Here is a 19,840-nt window from a genome sequence, read left to right on the forward strand (position 1 = left end):
TTTTTAAATGCGGCTCGTTTGGCAGTTTTTAATCGTCTAAGCACTGTTGATTGCCAGGGAGGGTGTTGATTTGTGCTGACTGTTCGTTTTGGCACATGACGGTCGATTAGGTAGTTAAGAATATTAGAAAACGTCATCGCTGCTTCGTTCGCGTCATCATTGTTAAGATTTTCGTCCCAATTTATATCCAACAGCGTGCTAACGATGCTGTCGTAGTCAGCGTTTTTAAAATCGTAGACGATAGAGCTTGAGACGTCTTCAAAACTCACTCCTAGGTTACCAGCGAGTACAAGATGTAGTGGGGGATGATGGCGCACATGCTGGACTAAAGGTGTCGGAGCGGCGCAGCAGTACGGAGCGTAGTCCCGGGCACTTACAAAGCAGAGGTCCAATGTACGTCCGTTCTCGTTGATGATATTATTAATTTGCCGAAGAGTTGCGCTACTGTAGTTGTCCAAGATACAACTGGCATTGTTGATAAGCACAGATTTTTCGATATCCAATCGTAGAAATCCGTTACTTGCTGGGCACCAGGTCAAGCCAGGTAAGTTAAAGTCGCCCAGTATAACAATATCATCAGATGGGGCAGCGATCGAGGTGATGAAAGAAACGGAGGAAAGATGTACATCGATCAGGCTGTAATCACGAATTCGGTCAGGTGGAAAATACACGACACACAGGAAGAGATTGCGATCGGCAAGTTTCACTGATATCCACACTTGCTCGGAGCTCTCCCACCGCTCATCGTTGATCACTCGGGCTTTTATACCATGGCGAACGGCGATGAGTACACCACCACCTGATGTCTTGCGGCTGTTGAGGGCATTGCGATCACAGCGGAAGACATCAAATGTTGAACCAAACACCTGGTGAGACAGAGTACGGTTGTTGAGCCACGTCTCGGTTAAGGCGATGACGTCATAACAGCAGCCCGTGGTCGCGAGCAAATAGCTGTCCGTTGATGAATTTAAGCCACCAACATTCTGGTAGTAAATCTCGATGTTATTGGATGACGGATCAGGTTCTGCAGAGGGCGAATCAACTGCATCGCGCTCCAGAATGCAGCGATCATCATCGGCGACAGAAATAGTTGACATCTCGTCACAAGATGTTAGAGCAAAAGGCAAATTACTGGAAGCGAAGAATACATCAGCGCTTGAAGTGTTCGGATCAGATGTATACTTGCCATTTGTGGCGGGTTGGAAGACCCTTTCACCCATCCCACACACAGGACCGGGACGACTGATGATCGCTGGCTGCAATTGCTCGACTGTGGCGGGGGGCTCGAGGGCTTCCATAGTGCCAACTGCGGTGCGTCCCAGTATGCGTTGAACCCCGATGGAGCGATGCGGAGAGCAGGAACGGGACGGTAGTAGCTTACGGCGAGTGTTGGACGATGAACTAGAAGCGTGAATCGGTTTAACCGTTGTATCGTTACAATTTGTATAATACTTGCCGAGAAAGGCGGCTTGGAAGACCCCTTCTCCACCCACACATACAGGACCGGGACGACTGCTGAACGCTGGCTGCAAGGGCTCGACTGTAGCGGGGGGATCGAGGGCTTCCATTGTACCAACTGCATTGCGTCCCAGTATGCGATCAGCGTCGACACTCCTTCACAATGGCGGTGTAGCTTGGTATAGTGGCATTGCCAATCGTTGCGGAGTCCTCTGTAGGGTTGATGGGCCGGGTTGACTTAGCGGAATACATGCGACTTCCGAAGGCGTAGGAAAATCAGTCGGTGGGCACCAAATGTTCTGGGTACGGCTATCCTCAAATTCCCTGAACAATATGCCTTGCGGCCATGTGTCAGGGTTAAGAGCTGCTTCACGGTACTTTGGGTGAACTCCAACTTTGAAAGATATGAAGTTCAGAGTACTGACGTCTATGCCTTTTTTAACAAGCGGAATGACCTTTATTTCCTCGTTGCAGTTTAGCCCTTCTTTGGACATTTTTTCGACTGTCTCCTTGCTAACGCTGGGATGAAAGCGGGAAAGATACATCCAGAGCAACGGAGTGGGAGGAGGAACCGTGAGAATGTTGCTATTATCGACTAGCTTTCGACCGCCTACAAGAATACTGCTCGGATCAGGACCATCCTCGCGACGACGTTTCTGAGGTGGTCGAGATGTACCGGAATTTGGCCGGACTGGAGTGGCTGTTGAAACCTTTCTGGCGAGGTGCGAAATTTGCTGGTTATTTTTTGATAACTCTGCCTTTAGTTCAGCACAGACGTCATCCGTTTTCCCAGCGATAGCAGCGATAACACATCCAAGCGAGGAAACGGTGTCGCGAAAGCGAGCAAACTTCATCAACTTGACACATTCATTGCACATCCAAAATAAATTTGGATTTTCGGCAAGTTTTTTCAAGAACGGCTTGTTGAGTTGTTTACCGCACTGCATATGCACCACATTTTTGCAAAATCCCATGCACTCGATAAAGTCATCGTCCGATTTGACGGTTTTCGCGCAGTGATCGCATGCACTTGTCATAATGCCGATGTTCTACCCGCCCTAGATCCGACTTTTCGTTTTCGTCTCACTGTGCGCCAAGTTATGGTGGGAAATACTTTCCTCTACTCGCGTGCAGATGGCGAAATGAGCTCGTGAATTTTTTGTGGGTAATTACACACAGGTCCGGTGATGTAAACAATCTCGATTTTCACTGGACTTTTTCACGACACAAAACAAAGTTTGTAGAAAACACTTTAAAACTTAACAATACCAAGGGCGCAAACAAAATTTAAGATCGACTGATACGATAAACGACGATTAAACGGCACAAATCACGTCAAATATTAAAAAAATAACTGGAGCGATCAACACAAACAACTAATCGGTGAAAATACACTGAACCAAAAAAAACGTTTGCGTTAGCTTAAAGGTGCCATTTTTTCATTGTTTCACATTTTGAATTTCTTAAAACTAGGGAGTTATACAATTCAATATTATTTTGTTTTTACATAATGAAACTAAAAAAAAACTTTACAGCTAACTTATACATATACAAGCGGGGATAATATAATATTCGTAAAATTAGGGGGACGGGTCATTTCGTGTGTTCTTTGTATAGTAATGCACTTCATGAATTTTAGAAGGGAGGTTGTTGGAGCAATTAATTATTAACTAAGCGGAAAATTTTACAAGCTTATTAACTAAAAATAACTAGAGGGAATGGTTCAATTTTATTAAGATTAGGGGGATTAATTATGGTTGTTTTTAAGTAGTGGTACTGTTGGGCATTTCCGAATGAGATTAAATATTGTACAGACGATTTCGTAGTACGGCTCAGATACGGATCGGAAACACACCGCGTTGCGCGTGTGATGTTGTACTGTAGGTCTCGTATTGTTGGGTCATTCGATAGATATCGACGGCTTTGGATCCAATAATAGAGACCACACCGTCATCTGCAAGTTGCCTTAGCGTGCAGGAATTGACAAGACATTCGTCAATGTCATTCACTTAAAAGTGATAGAGAAGGGGGCTTAGACATGAGCCCTGGGGAAGACCCATGTAGCTAATTCGTGATGTCGATAAATCACCATGCGAAAAATTTCATATGTTTTTCAGACAGCAAGTTTGGCAAAAAAAAATATTTAGAGTCGGTGAAAGACCATGCTGGTGCAGCTTCACAGAAAGAATTTTGATAGAAATTGAATCAAAAGCCCCCTTTATATCTAGGAAAACTGATACCATCTGCTCTTGTCTAGCATAAGCCATTTGAATTTCCGTTGAGAGCAACGCAAGACAGTCGTTCGTGCCTTTGGCTTTGTGGAAACCAAATTGTGTATCTACCAGTAAGCCATTTGCTTCAACCCAATTGTCGAGGCGAAACAAGATCATTTTCTCGAACAACTTTCGGATACAGGACAGCATCGCAATTTGTCGATACGAGTTGGTGTCGGAGGCTGGTTTTCCTGGTTTTCGAATAGCGATGATCTTCACTTGTCTCCAGTCATGAGAGACAATATTACCCCCAAGAAACTTATTAAATAAATTCAACAAGCGTCTCTTGGCAGAGTCTGGCAGATTTTTTAACAAGTTAAATTAGATACTGTCTGGCCCTGGGGCTTTATTGTTACATGACAAGAGAGCAAGTGAGAACTCCATCATCGAAAACGGTGTTTCGTTCGCGTTATCGTGAGGAGACGCGGCGCGGTAGATCTTCTGTGCCGGGGCGGAATCCGAACAAACCTTCAGGGCAAAATCGAATATCCAACGGTTTGAATATTCCATGCTCTCGTTAGTACTGTTTCGGTTTCGTAAGCGGCGGGCCGTACTCCAAAGAGTGCTGATCGATGTTTCTCTCGTTAGTCCGTCGACGAACCGGCGCCAGTAGCTACGTTTTGTGGCTTTCATCAAACTCTTCATGCGCGTTACCGCCATCGCGTACTGTCGGTAGCTAGCTGGCAGCCCGTCGTCCCGGAATGTTTGCCTTCTCCGCGTACACGTCTGAGCACTCTTTGTCCCACCATGGATTGGGAGGACGCCAGCGTGAGTTCGCGTCTGGTACGCGTTTAGTCTGAGCTTGAATCGCGGTATCGAGAATCAAGCCAGCCAACTCTCACCGAGCAGTCGGAGTACAGCAGCAAAACAAAAATGTATTCTACTGCTGTACGGGAAAATGTACTCGGTTTGGTTACTGTTCTGGCAAGAGCTGTAGTGATGCGTCGCTGTAGTGGGCTGTACGGCTTGTACAAATGTAAATATACCGAAAAAAGTGTAGTTTATCGGTACCGTTGGCATCCCTGCTTGGGAGAGTAAAAGTTCCTCCTTTTTCTATTGCTTCTAGGTACAGCAGAAGATGTTCCCTCCTGGGGTTCATCACAATCGCCTTCGTCAGTAGACAAGTTGGTATAGATGTTCGTAGAGACAGGTGGCGTAGCTATCTTAAGCATTTCTGCAAAAGGTCGCTTAGAGCGTCCCTGAAGGGCGCGCTTAAGATTCTCCTCGCGCTGTTTGTACGCGGGACATGAAGGGAGATCATGTGGGTTTCCTCCATAGTAGAGACACTTTTCGACATCTCTACCACAGGAATCATCCGCATGATTCGCACCGCATTTCCCACAACGGGCTTTATTGCTACAATAGGAGGCTGTGTGTCCCAATTGTTTTTTGCAATTAGTGCCACGGTGTGTCTAAAATCATTATTAACAAAAAATGACAAAAAAAATGGCATACGACATTCGAAAGATACAGTATCCAAGCATCATCTCAATGAATTTCAAAATGATCCATCGAGAGATTCGAGAGAAATGACGATTTGAAGTTTTATGACATGTTTCATAAGGTTACCAGTAAACACCCACGGGTTTGGTCCTATCTTTATAAACAAAAAAATATTTGTCTACTTATTTGATGCTTGGCATTCGAAAGATGTAGTAATCAAGTGTATCCGCTGCAAGTTTGAAAATATTTCATTGACGGAATCGAAAGTTATAACAATTTGAATGCGGTATGCAGTCATAGATGGGTTTTCGACCAGATTTCATGCATGAAACCATGTTTGTCCATTGACTATCTAGATACGTTTATACGTGTCGCTGTTTTAAAGAAAAACCTTACCATTTAATTGCACAAATATATTGCCCAAAAGGTGTTATTTATATGTTGCGCTGAAAAAATATGAAAATAAGGTTGTCTACCTAACGTTAACTATAACGTGCAAATTAAAAAAAATTAATAAAAGTTGGAATGTTAACTTAAAAAGGCCATATCTCAGTAGTTTGTTGACTGACTTCAATTGTTTTTTCATTACTTAACTGGTAGATGTTTTATCAACAATTTTCCATCAGAAGTATATAAAATAGAGTTGTCTACCTCAAATAATAGACAATATAATTGACCTCAACTACATGTATTATCATTATTTAGTGAAGATTTTTGTATTAAAAATGACGGCCTGTCCATCTTTGTTCACTAGTTGATTGCAATTGCTGTATACTACAAATTGTGGATATATGAAATGTTGAAATTAACACAGTCGTGATTCATTTCAAGATGTTTGGCATCAAAAATACGAATTCGATTTCTGAAATATCATGGGGTCCCCCCTTCCGGCTTATATGGGAATTTCATATGTGACCGGACGGTTCAGTCTATATTTCCGGAACCATATAAGAGATCCGTGCGAAATTTTATAGACATTTGTGGGGATAATATAGCTATCATTTGGAACTAAGTTTGTGAAAATCGGCCCAACCATTTCCGAGAAACTGATGTGAGTTTGCTAGTTTTGAAAGATGGCCGCTTTTCCCGGGCACTTCCGGAATTGTCTATGGTGGTCAATGTAGTCAACGAAAGTTTATTTGGCCGTCGGTGACCTAGAACTACAAATTTAAGTTGTTCGAGGGACATTTTAGCGAAATTTTTACCTTTTTTGCTTTCATCGGAGTATCGGTTTGAATCACAATTTGCTATGTGATCGTACGCCACAACCCGTAACTCCGGAACCGGAAATCGGTTCGGGATAAAATTTAATAGCCATTTACGGGGACGCAACATCTTTCATTTGAGACTAAGTTTGGTTGAATCGGTCTAGCCATCTCCGAGAAACCGATGTGACTGTTATTCTGAATTTGGATACTTCCGCCGGGGCTTGCGGAACCGATGATGGTGGCCAATGTGACCAAAAAGACTTTGAATGGCTGTTAATGACCTAGTACTACAAATCGAAGCAGTTGTGGTCACACTTTGGAAAAAAAATCACAATTATACATTCATTGCAGAATTTATTAAAATCGACATTTTCTACGTGATCGTACTCATCACCCTGTAATTCCGGAACCGGAAGTCGGATCCATTAGAAATTTAATACCAGCCTATGAGAACGTTGCACCTTTCATTTGGGACTAAGTTTGTGAAAATCGGTTCAGCCATCTCTGAGAAAAGTGAGTTAGATTGTGTTCGCGTACACACACAGACGCACATACACACATACATACACACGTACAAACACAACTTCCACCTGACACAATTCCTGTCAGGCCATGGCTGTTTCCGACAGTACCTCCACGGGTTCGAACACGCGGAGGTGTCAGCCTGCCCGGACTGCCCAGGTGTAGACCAAACTGCCGAACACATACTGTTCGTATGTCCTCGGTTCGACGTCGAAAGAAGAGCAATGCTTGACGTCTGTGGCTGGGACACAACCCCTGATACCCTTATTCAGCGGATGTGTCAATCGGTGGAGAAGTGGAACGCAGTCTCGGCTGCTACCACCCACATTGCCTATAGGTTACAGGTAATCTGGCGAACCGAGCAACAGACGACGGGCACGGCTAACTAGTGATTGGTTAGTTGGAGCGAAAAAGGCCAAGCGTAAAAAAAGGGAGTGAATGGTCTCTTCATGCTGAGGCAGGTTTGGCGCAGCGACTGGCAACCGCGTAAGCGGTAAACCCAGCCACCCCGAAGTAAGACAGAAGAGTGAGTGTATAGGCGTATAAGTGGACTGCCTCATGCCAAGACGGGAGGGTTGTAGCGTAGTATGTTGGGACTTAGCTAACGATGCCTCATGGCGTGGCAGAGGAGTGAAAGGGTGAGCATCCAAGTCAGTCTCACACTGCATGTTAAGGGTGAGCACAAAAGTCAGCCTCATGTGGAGTGTTTGAGAGTGAATCAAGGTGCGATAGAGAGAGCACCCAAGTAAGCCTCATACAGGACGTATGAACGCGTGAGTGAGAGTGAATGAGTACATTAAGTACAGCCATCCCCCCAGAAGTAATACCGAGAGGTAGTTCCTGGGAGGAACGATGGCGGAGCCCAATGGAGTTTAGTCGGTATTAATGGCAGCGTCACCATTCGAGCCCGACACGCCCCCAGTACACCCCGTGCGGTAGCTTGGACACCTACCAATAGCACGTGTACTGGGCTAGGACGTAAAGGTCTTCTCCATTGTAAAAAAAACACATACATACACACACAGACATTTGTCGAACTCGACGAATTGAATCGAATGGTATATGTCACTCGGCCCTCCGGGCCTCCGTTGAAAAGTCGGTTTTCAGAGCAATTGCAATACCTTTCTATTGAGAAAGGCAACAAGATGGCCGTGGACTTTTCTTGTTTGTTTTCATTCCACGCTTAATGCTAAAAAGGAATATCTTAAATTACGTAATACCTCTAAGGAGGGAGTGGATAAAATGTGACATCTTGTGACATATGGGGGTTGGGGGTAACCTAGAACGTTACGTACGTAACCATTTTTTACCGATTTTTTTGGAATTTGTTATGTTACGTTAATAAATTCGTGAAAATTTATTACAGCGTGGAGGGGGAGTCCATGTTGAGAAATTTTTGCGTTACGTAATTTATGAGCGGCTCCACATGAAATGTAGTATATTTTAGATTCATTCACTGATTTGTTTCAAATATACAACAATTCGAGTGATCTTCGAGGCACATACGCGGGTGGTTTAAAATATACCCAGCTCAAGTGATAAATCAGGGCTTTAGAACAACCTTTGCACTATCGCTGGATACATGTCATCTTTAATCGGAAATGCATTTTTTCAGAATTCTACGAGCAGTAATTTTTGTATGGCAATTTCTTAAATTTAACATGTTTTGAACCTTATTAGAACGGGAATTTCCAGTAAACCGCGAATATAAGGTTTTTCATTTAAAATGTTCAATACTACCAACGATTAAAGTCGAACTCGGTCCGTGTATATTGAAGCCGCACCGTCATGTGCCCCAGTAAAATATTAGGTGGTTGAATTCAAACGTGATGTTTTTGATAAGAAATGTGGGTGAGCCGAAAGCGCTAACACGGACGATAACATTGTTAAAGTTCAGGATCTATCGTTAAGTTATTGTAGACTAAAAGTGCGCAAGATTGCTAAGTCTGTAAGCTTCTTAAGCGGGTAGGTACATCACATTTTAACAGCCGATTCGGACATGAAAAAATAAGTGCGCATTGGGTGCCGAGTTTGCTAACAGCCAACATGATGAAATTCGGTTTTCTCGACCTGGTAAAGTAAGCTTCTTTAAAAAAAACTTATTTTGCAATAATAATTGGACTAAACCGTTTTGCGCGTTAAGGGCACAAGACCTAATTTTAATTAAGTTTTGTTTTTTTTTGTGTTTCGAATTCATCTCGTCAGTAACTAGCACCATCTGGGTGTCTAGTTAGACGATGTATCTAAACTAGCTCCCAAATTAGCACTAGTTAGACACAAAAAATTCCAAACAGTTCACACGACATATGTGAACGCCTAAAGCCACATGTCCTGAGTGATGTCCCGGGAAGCAAATATAGCTCTGGTTTGCTGACGAGAAAGCGAAGACGAACTCTTGTCTTTTGGTTCAAGAAACCAAACGCCTGCTATTATGCAATAAAAATTGGACTAAACCGTTTTGCGCGTTAAGGGCACAAGACCTAATTTTAATTAAGTTTTGTTTTTTTTTGTGTTTCGAATTCATCTCGTCAGTAACTAGCACCATCTGGGTGTCTAGTTAGACGATGTATCTAAACTAGTACCCAAATTAGCACTAGTTAGACACAAAACATTCCAAACAGTTCACACGACATATGTGAACGCCTAAAGCCACATGTCTCGAGTGATGTCCCGGGAAGCAAATATAGCTCTGGTTTGCTGACGAGAAAGCGAAGACGAACTCTTGTCTTTTGGTTCAAGAAACCAAACGGCTGGTATTATGCAATAAAAATTGGACTAAACCGTTTTGCGCGTTAAGGCCACAAGACCTAATTATAATTAAGTTTTGTTTTTTTTGTGTTTCGAATTCATCTCGTCAGTAACTAGCACCATCTGGGTGTCTAGTTAGACGATGTATCTAAACTAGTACCCAAATTAGCACTAGTTAGACACAAAAAATTCCAAACAGTTCACACGACATATGTGAACGCCTAAAGCCACATGTCCCGAGTGATGTCCCGGGAAGCAAATATAGCTCTGGTTTGCTGACGAGAAAGCGAAGACGAACTCTTGTCTTTTGGTTCAAGAAACCAAACGCCTGGTATTATGCAATAAAAATTGGACTAAACCGTTTTGCGCGTTAAGGGCACAAGACCTAATTTTAATTAAGTTTTGTTTTTTTTTGTGTTTCGAATTCATCTCGTCAGTAACTAGCACCATCTGGGTGTCTAGTTAGACGATGTATCTAAACTAGTACCCAAATTAGCACTAGTTAGACACAAAACATTCCAAACAGTTCACACGACATATGTGAACGCCTAAAGCCACATGTCCCGAGTGATGTCCCGGGAAGCAAATATAGCTCTGGTTTGCTGACGAGAAAGCGAAGACGAACTCTTGTCTTTTGGTTCAAGAAACCAAACGCCTGGTATTATGCAATAAAAATTGGACTAAACCGTTTTGCGCGTTAAGGGCACAAGACCTAATTTTAATTAAGTTTTGTTTTTTTGTGTTTCGAATTCATCTCGTCAGTAACTAGCACCACCCCATATTCGCGTGTTACAAGTTACATTTCTCCTAAAGTGATATCGCAGTTAAAAAGCCTCATTTCACTCTCCGTCAAGATAGTGTTATTTTTACTATTTCTTCGCAACAAGACTAATTATTCTCCGCCGAAGTTGAAAACAGGCAGCGCTTTTGTTCATCGACGTGCCATCTTTCGTACCCGGCTTCGCTTCCATCCACAGTGTACAGTGATACCATTGTTTTCAGTATGACGAAAACGAACAAATGTGACGCCGATGCTTGTTTTGGTTCATCTGTATCACGGGGTGCGAAAATCAACTGCATGCTTTGCCCGATTAGCCTGCATCTTAAGTGTGCTAACATCAACAACACCCTCGCCAAATCAATCCGCGACTGCCCCGGTGTCGGCTGGCTGTGTCACAAATGCCGAGTGCCGACTAATCAGAACGATTCCCTTCGTGAAGCCATAAATCTTATCCTGCAACGTATTACATCAACGCTAAAACTAATTGGTGACATGACGGATACCATGAAAATGCTTTGCCGTATGTGCAATAATTCTTGTGCCAGAACCACCTGCTGCCATCAATCTGGCACTCGCGCGTATTCTGATAATTCGACGACCGCTGGACCCACTTTTTATGATCGTTCGGACGACCTTCAACTCGACCTGACTAATCTGTTCGATTCAATTCTCGGAGACAAATGCAAACGTCCTCGGACCAGTAGTACTTCCAGGCCTTCGTTGTCGCAACCTGATAAAATTCCGCGAGTTGATGTTCCAATCAACCAATCTGTTTTAGCCAATACTATAGCCTCTGTCGTTTCAGATGTAAACCTTGGCAATAACTCGCAGGCCACCTCGATTGCATCTATCATCGGAAACTCCGTTTTGCCCTCCAACAACGTAGCAATGGATACTACCGCTGCTCACGACATTGCTGTTTACGAATCGAATTTTACTACCACTGCCACGTCTGATGCTGTTGCTGCTACACCTGCCACTACTATATCAACTGCTGCCATACCTGCTGCTGCTATACTTGCCGTTGCTGAATCGTCTGCTGGAGAACCAGCTCTCCGTACTACAGAGCCTATAACCTCAGCGCTTACTGCTACCATTCCTGCTGCCGCTACATTTCCATCCGTTGCTCCACACCTAGTCTCAGTGCCAATAAATTCTACACATACTGCTCGGGCATCCACCAACATCGCATCTGCTTCAGACTTAGCTCATTATACTACGCCATCTGCTACCGAATATGCTTCCATCACTGCAGTACAAGCTCCTTTTACACCTCTAGTTGCTGCCACACCGCCAGCACCCTTTGCACTCGCCATCGCTACTGCCACCACTACCACCAACATCGCCAAAGCCACCTATACCACTAACATCGCCCATGCGCATATGCCGCTAATGTCACAAGCACCCATCATCGCCACCTACCACGCTAATTCTTTGTCCACGCACAATAATGCGACTAAGAATATTTTATCAGCACCCTCCACATCATACTCAACCGCTGCGCTTGCCGCTGCTGCATCGAATCTACAGCCAGTAGCAACCATCGCCGCGCCCCGCTACCTCAACGTGTCACCAACTAGTCCCATCATTGGTACTGCAACACTAGCTTCGAGGCCAACTGAAACTAATACCAGGCAAGCTAATGTATCTGTTATATCCAACGTACCATATTTAGGTAACCCGTTTCAATTCAATCCGGTTAGACAGAAAACATTCACATGTGATAACACCACCCTCTCCAAAGAACATCCAATCGACCAGCCCAATAGACAAATTACAACCCTTCTGGTAGCACCCCCTGCAATACAAGTGTCTGAGAGTTACAATAATGGAAATTGGTACTATTTGACCAGGTTTCTACCCAGCGAATCTGAAGACAATATTATCCAATATGTTCAGTCCCGTACCAACTGCCCCCACAATTTAATTCACTGTCTGAAACTAGTCCGCCAAAATCAAGATCGACAGCTTTCGTTTGTTTCATTCAAACTAAGCGTCCCGGCAGCTTTTGAGCCAGAGATTACAGCACCGAATTTCTGGCCCAACGGTGTAACAATCGCTCATTTTTTAGATCGCAGTGCCAAACAGAATTCGAATCAACCCGGCATGCAACAAATAACACAACGCAAATCCAGTTCGTCCCGACCACTGCCACAACGAATGCAACACATTCGCATCAACAGTCAAATACAATCGCCACGTTTGTTCCCAATCGACCGCACTCCTACACGGCTCCCAATCATACCCACATGTTACCAGTCAGCTCGGGTAATTCAGACAACTCTGGTTTAATCATCTATTACCAGAATATCGGGGGCATGAACGGCGTTATTACTGAATACAATTTGGCAATTTCTGACAACGTTTATGACATGTATGTATTCACTGAAACTTGGCTAAACAGTAATACTTTATCCAAACAAATTTTTGGTAGCTCCTACACGGTATACAGGCAAGATCGAAACAATGATAATAGTAGCAAACAGAGTGGTGGGGGCGTACTGATCGCCTGCAGCACAAAATTCAAATCCCGTCTGGTGTCTCTTTCTAACTGCGGTAGCGTTGAGCAAATCTGGATCGCTCTCACACTTACACACTGTACGCTGTATATTTGTGTGCTTTACATTCCACCCGATCGCGTTAACGATGCCGATCTAATTGATCAACATTTGCACTCTCTTTCATTGATTACTGATCAACAGTTAAAGCAGTGAAGCGCAGGACCGTCAGTTGTCTTCTACAAATTCGTCGTGTTTTTATTGCTTTTTATCGGTGTTTTAAGTCGTTTTGGGAGGAGATTATTAGTGCATTTGGAAGCTCGTCAAACGAAGATTCCTGTGATATTTTTGGTGTGTCGGTATACGTGAACTAACTTGCACAGGAGGTGATTAAAGAAACGTTATAGTTACACCCAAGCGAAGTGATACTATTGTGCTGCTTGGCGGGCGACCTACGGGTCAGCGGCCGCGGGGATGACCACAACGCTACAATGCGGTGCCTGTACGAGAGCGATAAGCGAAGAGAATGAAAAAGTTTTCTGCTACGGCCCGTGTGGAGTGATATTGCATTTAAAGTGTACAGATGATATCGATAAGCATGGGCTGAAAGCAATGACAACAAATCGCGGGTTAAAATATTTGTGCCATGGCTGTCGGAAGCATCAAAGCGGTCATAACGATATTCTGGCCAAATGTAATAGCATTCTGGTGGAAATAACTGAAAGTATGAAGTTGTGGAAAAATGAAATGAACGAGAAGATTGAGTCATTGGAAGATGCTATTGGGTCACAGATACAACGTGCAGTTGAAAGTGTCAAGTTAGAAATCTTGCGGGAATTAACTGAAAGCAGAAAATTGGTCGAACAGAAATCGTGCACATTTGCTGAAGTTTTGAAAAACGGAAGTTTTGCTGGCGAAAAAGATGCTACACCGGCTGGTCCGAGCAGGAATCTCAGGCCTAGAAAACGGCCCAGAGTTGAAAATGAACAAAAAATTGGTGAAAGCTCTAGTTCGTTGGAACCATACTCGCAAGTTAGTGAAAAGTGTAACAGTGAAACCCCGAAACAGCCTCGTAAGAATGAACCCGTTATTTTAGTGCGCCCTAAAGAATTGAATCAAAGTGCTAGGAAAACAAAGAATGAATTGCGTAGCCAAATTGACCGTGCATCGAATAAAATTCAAACTGTTCGAGAAGGCAATGGTGGCTCAATCATCCTCGGTGTGAAAAGTGCGGAGGCAATAGAATCAGTTGTGGCAGTGGTGAGAGAGAAGTTTGGGGAGAATTATGAAATCTCAGTTCCGAAACCGGCAAAACCAAGATTGAAGATTGTGGGGATTGCGGAACAGTTGTCAGAGAGTGAACTTAAAAATAGCCTGGAAGAACAAAATGAATCAGTGAACTTAACAGAGTTAAAACTCATAACGTTATTTAAAACTAAGCGGAATGATTACACAGCATATAATTATGTGATTGAAGTGAATGCTGATTCGTTTGAGACCATGCTCAAGTTAGGGCGTGTAAACATTGGCTGGGAAAGATGTAGAGTGGTTGAGTGTTTTGGAATAGTACGTTGCTTTAAATGCTGTGCGTATGGACATAAGAGTACTGAATGTAAAAACTCTCAGGTCTGCTCTAAATGCGCAGGGGACCACATTACAGCAGAATGTGCATCAGAATTACTTTGCTGTGCTAATTGCGCTCAGATGAATAAGGACCGGAAGCTGAATCTGGAGACAAAACATGCAGCCTACAGTTTCGAATGCGCTGTGTATAGGAAGCTTGTTGAAAGAAAGCGTCAGCAAATTAGTCGTGACGAATAGCAATTACCGTTGACCAGCATACCAGGATATCTGAACGGATTACTTTCTGTTACTCCAGGTAAAGCCAAAGAGGGTATATGTCCTCTCGAAGCTACCCTTGATACTGCACCCCCTCAAAATAATTTTCTGTTCCAGTCTTCTGTTGGACAACATACTCCCGGCTCCGTAGCTGATATTCATCCAGCAATCTGCAATCCAAACGATGATGAACTCGCAACTGTTTCTCCAGGTAAAGCCAAAGAGGGTATATGTCCTCTCGAAGCTACCCTTGATACTGCATCCCCTCAAAGTAATTTTCGGTTCCAGTCTACCGTTGGACAACACACTCCCGGCTCCGTAGCTGATATTCATCAAACCATCTGCAATCTAAATTATGATGACCTCACGACTGTTTCTCCAGGTAAAGCCAAAGAGAGTATATGTCCTCTCGAAGCTACTTTTGATACTGCACCCCCTCAAAGCAATTTTTGGTTCCAGTCTACCGTTGGACAACACACTCCCGGCTCCGTAGCTGATATTCATCAAGCCATCTGCAATCTAAATTATGATGACCTCACGACTGTTTCTCCAGGTAAAGCCAAAGAGGGTATATGTCCTCTCGAAGCTACCTTTGATACTGCACCCCCTCAAAGTAATTTCCGGTTCCAGTCTACCGTTGGACAACATACTTCCGACTCCGTAGCTGACTTCCACCTAGCTATCCGTGACTCAAATTATGAAGACACCACGACTGTTTCTCTAGCTAAATGCCAGGAATGTATATGTTCCTCCGAAGCTAGACATACAGATACTGCCTCCCTTCAAATGAATTCCCGTTCCCAGCTCAGAATATACTACCAAAACGTGAGAGGACTACGCACAAAGATCGATGAGCTGTTCGTAGCTGTAACCGACGCAGAGCACGACGTCATTATCCTGACAGAAACATGGCTGAACGACGAAATCAATTCCCTGCAGCTGTTTGGACCTAGATATACGGTCTATCGTAACGATCGTGACCCAGTCGTTTCTGGTAAAACAAGGGGCGGGGGTGTACTTATAGCTGTTTCTAATCGGTTAGCGTCTAAACAAAAAAGTTTTAACAATAACGACGTAGAACAACTCTGGGTAAACCTTAATAGCCATGGTATTAACACATGTGTGGGCGTCGTATACCTCCCTCCGGACTCCGCAGATAACATAAACGTTATTCAGAACCATATTCAATCCGCACTTGACATTGCTAATTCGCTAGAACCCCAAGCTTCTCATTTGTTATTTGGAGATTACAACCAGCCTGGTCTTGTATGGAAAACGACTTCTTTCGGTTATGCTTACGCCGACCATTCCGACTCATCCCTTTCGAGATCTAGCGTTGCTTTACTAGACGGGATGTCATTACTCAACATGCTGCAAATGTGTACCATCACGAACAGACTAAATCGCACGTTAGATCTTCTGTTTGTAAATGAAGATGCATACAAGAACTGCCATGTCTATCGTGCAGATGAGCCACTCGTTGAAATAGATTCGCATCACCCTCCCCTCTTAGTTGAGCAGACCTGTCCTGGACAGGTTATTTTTGACGAGATTCTTGACGATTTGAAGTATAACTTTTCAAAAACCGATTTTCCTGGACTCAACAACTCACTGCAAACGATTGACTGGGTGACTTTGTTCAATAACGCAACCGATGTAAATGACGCAGTAGAAGAGTTCTCATCGATCCTGACCCAACTGTTTGAAATATATGTCCCAGCCCCGCGTCCTAAACCAAAACCACTTTGGTCCAATCGACGTCTCCGAGAACTTAAACGACTGAGGGCAGCCGCGCTTCGGCACTACACTAACCGACGAAATCCCAATACAAAGCGGGAATTCATATATGCTAGCAACAATTACAAAGCTTATAACCGCTTCCTATACTCTCGGCATGTATTACAAACGCAATCTGACCTAGAGCGAAATCCGAAACGTTTCTGGTCTTTTGTAAATGAGAAGCGTAAAGAGAGTGGACTTCCTTCTAGTATGACTCTGGCAAATGAAACTTCTAGCACGACTCGCGGTATCTGTAACCTGTTTGCAAAACATTTTTCGTGTGCATTTGAAACAGTTCCGACTACTCCAGAACAGGTCGAAATCGGACTACGAGATGTTCCCAGGGGTGTGATGGACCTAGGTAACATCCATTTTACGGAGGAAGACATTGTTGCTGCTACTGATAAATTGAAATCTTCGACTTCGGCTGGTCCTGATGGGATTCCTGCCATTATTTTAAAAAGATGTGCGAGTGCCCTTTCCGCTCCCCTAAAGCTGATTTTTAATCTATCTTTGTCGCAAGGGACGTTTCCTCTTTGTTGGAAAAAATCGGTTATGTTTCCTGTTTTAAAAAAAGGTGATAAGCAGGACATAGCAAATTATCGGGGCATAACCTCTCTCTGTGCGGGGTCCAAGTTATTTGAAATTCTAGTAAGCAATGTATTGTTCCGGGAAGCCAAAACATATATATCAACAGATCAACACGGGTTCTTCCCAGGTAGATCAACATCCACGAATTTAGCACAATTCACTTCACACTGTATTAAAAGTTTTGAATGCGGAGCACAAGTGGATACTATTTATACAGATCTCAAAGCAGCATTCGATCGTGTTGATCACTCGCTCCTACTGGCGAAGATAGAAAGATTGGGTGCCTCACTCAACTTCACCAAGTGGCTTAAATCATACCTTGTAGGTCGTACCTTATCTGTCAAACTAGGAAATGTTGAGTCACATAACTTTATAAATTTATCAGGTGTGCCCCAGGGTAGTAATCTTGGACCCTTGCTGTTCTCCTTGTTCTTCAATGACGTTTGTAATGTCCTTCCACCAGGATGCAAACTTATCTATGCAGATGACCTTAAACTGTTTCTTATTGTACGATCTGAATTGGACTGCATTGAACTACAGCGACAACTAGATGAATTTTGTAACTGGTGCACCCGAAATCGGTTGACTATCAGTGTATCCAAATGCTCAGTAATTTCTTTCACGCGCAGAAAAAATCCAATTTTGTGGTGTTATACTATCTCAGGGAAACTACTGGATAGAGTGTCAGTTGTCAGGGACCTTGGTGTACAGCTGGATTCTAAATTGACGTTTAGAGATCACTATTCCCACATCATTGCGAAAGCCAATCGGAACCTTGGTTTTATCATTAGAATAGCCAAAGAGTTTACTGACCCATACTGTCTGAGAGCACTGTACTTCTCTCTTGTACGCTCCATCCTGGAAGCTTCAGCTATCATTTGGTGCCCGTACACAAATGTCTGGATTACCAGAATTGAATCTATACAAGCTAGGTTTCTCCGATATGCCCTTAAAACCTTGCCATGGCGCAACCCGATAGAGTTGCCACCTTACATTGAACGCTGTCGTCTGCTCGACATGGACCCTCTTTCAAAAAGGCGAAATATATCCAGAGCCGTGTTTGTAGGGAAAGTTCTAACAGGTGAAATAGATGCCCCAAATATACTTTCTCAGATTAATGTAAATGTGCCCGCTAGAAGTATAAGATCGTGGAATTTTTTAAGACTTGACTATCAAAGTACTGATTATGGACAGAATGAACCCATAAGGGCGATGTGTAGCGTATTTAATAATGTTTATGAATGTTTTGACTTCTCTGTATCAAGTGACGTTTTTAAAAATAGGCTTAAACGGCTAACTTAGTGCATAAGATGTGATTTAGATAGTGATTTTGATTTGTTAGATGTATTATTAGTAACACATTGTAATGTAATGTAATGTTATGTAATGTAATGTGTAGTATTGTTTAATATGTATATGTGAAAAGATAATGAGGTTTTTACGCACATTTGGAGGTTGTTTGATGGACTCCAAATGGGCTTTTCCTCATTCTATATTTCATGTAGACCATGTAGGTCAGATGAAAATAAATAAATAAATAAATAAATAAATAAATTGGTTTCAATGATAGGATAATTATATTAGGCGACTTCAATCTTCCTGGTATCAAGTGGGTCCGCAGCTCTTCAAATTATTTATATCCTGATGCAAATAGTTCTACAAAGGCACCAGCTACTTCAAAACTCCTAGATGATTACAACACTGGCGGTCTAGTTCAATTGAATGATAATAGAAACAGTAACAATCGCTTGCTAGATCTATGCTTTGCCAGTCAAGAGTTATCGAATACTTGTACCATAACCGCTGCTCCTTCCCCGCTAGTTAAAACTTGTCGTCATCATCCTCCTCTTCTAATGGCTATTTCGGAAGGTACTCCCGCCGTTTTCAATAATGCCGACGAGACAACATACTACGACTTCAGAAATGGAAAATTTGATGCCATGAATCAATTTCTGACATCACTAAACTGGAGCTCTCTATTATCCAACTGCGACTACAACTCTGCAGCTATGTTATGGACGCACATAACATTATATGCTATCGACCAGTTCGTACCAAAAAAAAATCCGTCGTGAACCAATCCATCCCCAATGGTCCAATCAAACTCTGAAATGCTATAAACGTGCCAAACGGTCCGCACTTAAGAAACTTACGAAGCATCCCTCTCTTCATTTAAGAGCGCATTATTTGCACCTTAACAACCGCTACAAGCGATTGAATAAAGCCCTCTATTTTGCCTACCTTCGTCGTATCCAGAATAATCTGAAAACTAACCCTAAAAGCTTCTGGAACCACGTCAACGAACAGAGAAATGAAACTGGACTACCAACTCACATGATACTCGATGACGTTCAATCATCTACTTTGCCCGACATATGCAGCTTATTCCGAACGCACTTCAGCAGTGTTTTCACTGAAGAAACATTAACCAATGAACAGGTTTCTGAGGCTGCCAGTAACGTCCCTGTTTGTTCTGCAATTGGATCCCATCCTATTATTACATGTGACATGGTAAGCACAGCATGTTCTAAGCTAAAATTATCGTCAAACTCTGGTCCCGATGGAATTCCATCTGTAGTACTGAAGAACTGTTCTAGCAGTCTACTGATACCATTATCAATCATGTTCAACAGCTCTCTACAGTCTGGAGCTTTCCCTGATACATGGAAGAAGTCGTATATCTTCCCAGTATTTAAAAAG

At 43.1% G+C, this 19,840-nt stretch overlaps 1 protein-coding gene across 1 annotated transcript; it reads right to left on the bottom strand.

The window, feature by feature from the left end:
* Nucleotides 1-1,124: 1,124 nt before the first annotated feature.
* On the bottom strand, nt 1,125-2,596 carry LOC131696175 (uncharacterized). Its single transcript, XM_058984746.1, has 2 exons — nt 1,453-2,596; nt 1,125-1,401 (listed from the first exon to the last, which is right to left on the bottom strand). The coding sequence occupies exon 1, from the start codon at nt 2,493-2,495 to the stop codon at nt 1,617-1,619; it is 879 nt and encodes a 292-aa protein (XP_058840729.1). The 5' UTR covers nt 2,496-2,596; the 3' UTR covers nt 1,125-1,401; nt 1,453-1,616.
* Nucleotides 2,597-19,840: the final 17,244 nt, after the last annotated feature.

Source organism: Topomyia yanbarensis, chromosome 1 (assembly GCF_030247195.1).
Source record: "Topomyia yanbarensis strain Yona2022 chromosome 1, ASM3024719v1, whole genome shotgun sequence".
Lineage (NCBI taxonomy): Eukaryota > Metazoa > Arthropoda > Insecta > Diptera > Culicidae > Topomyia > Topomyia yanbarensis.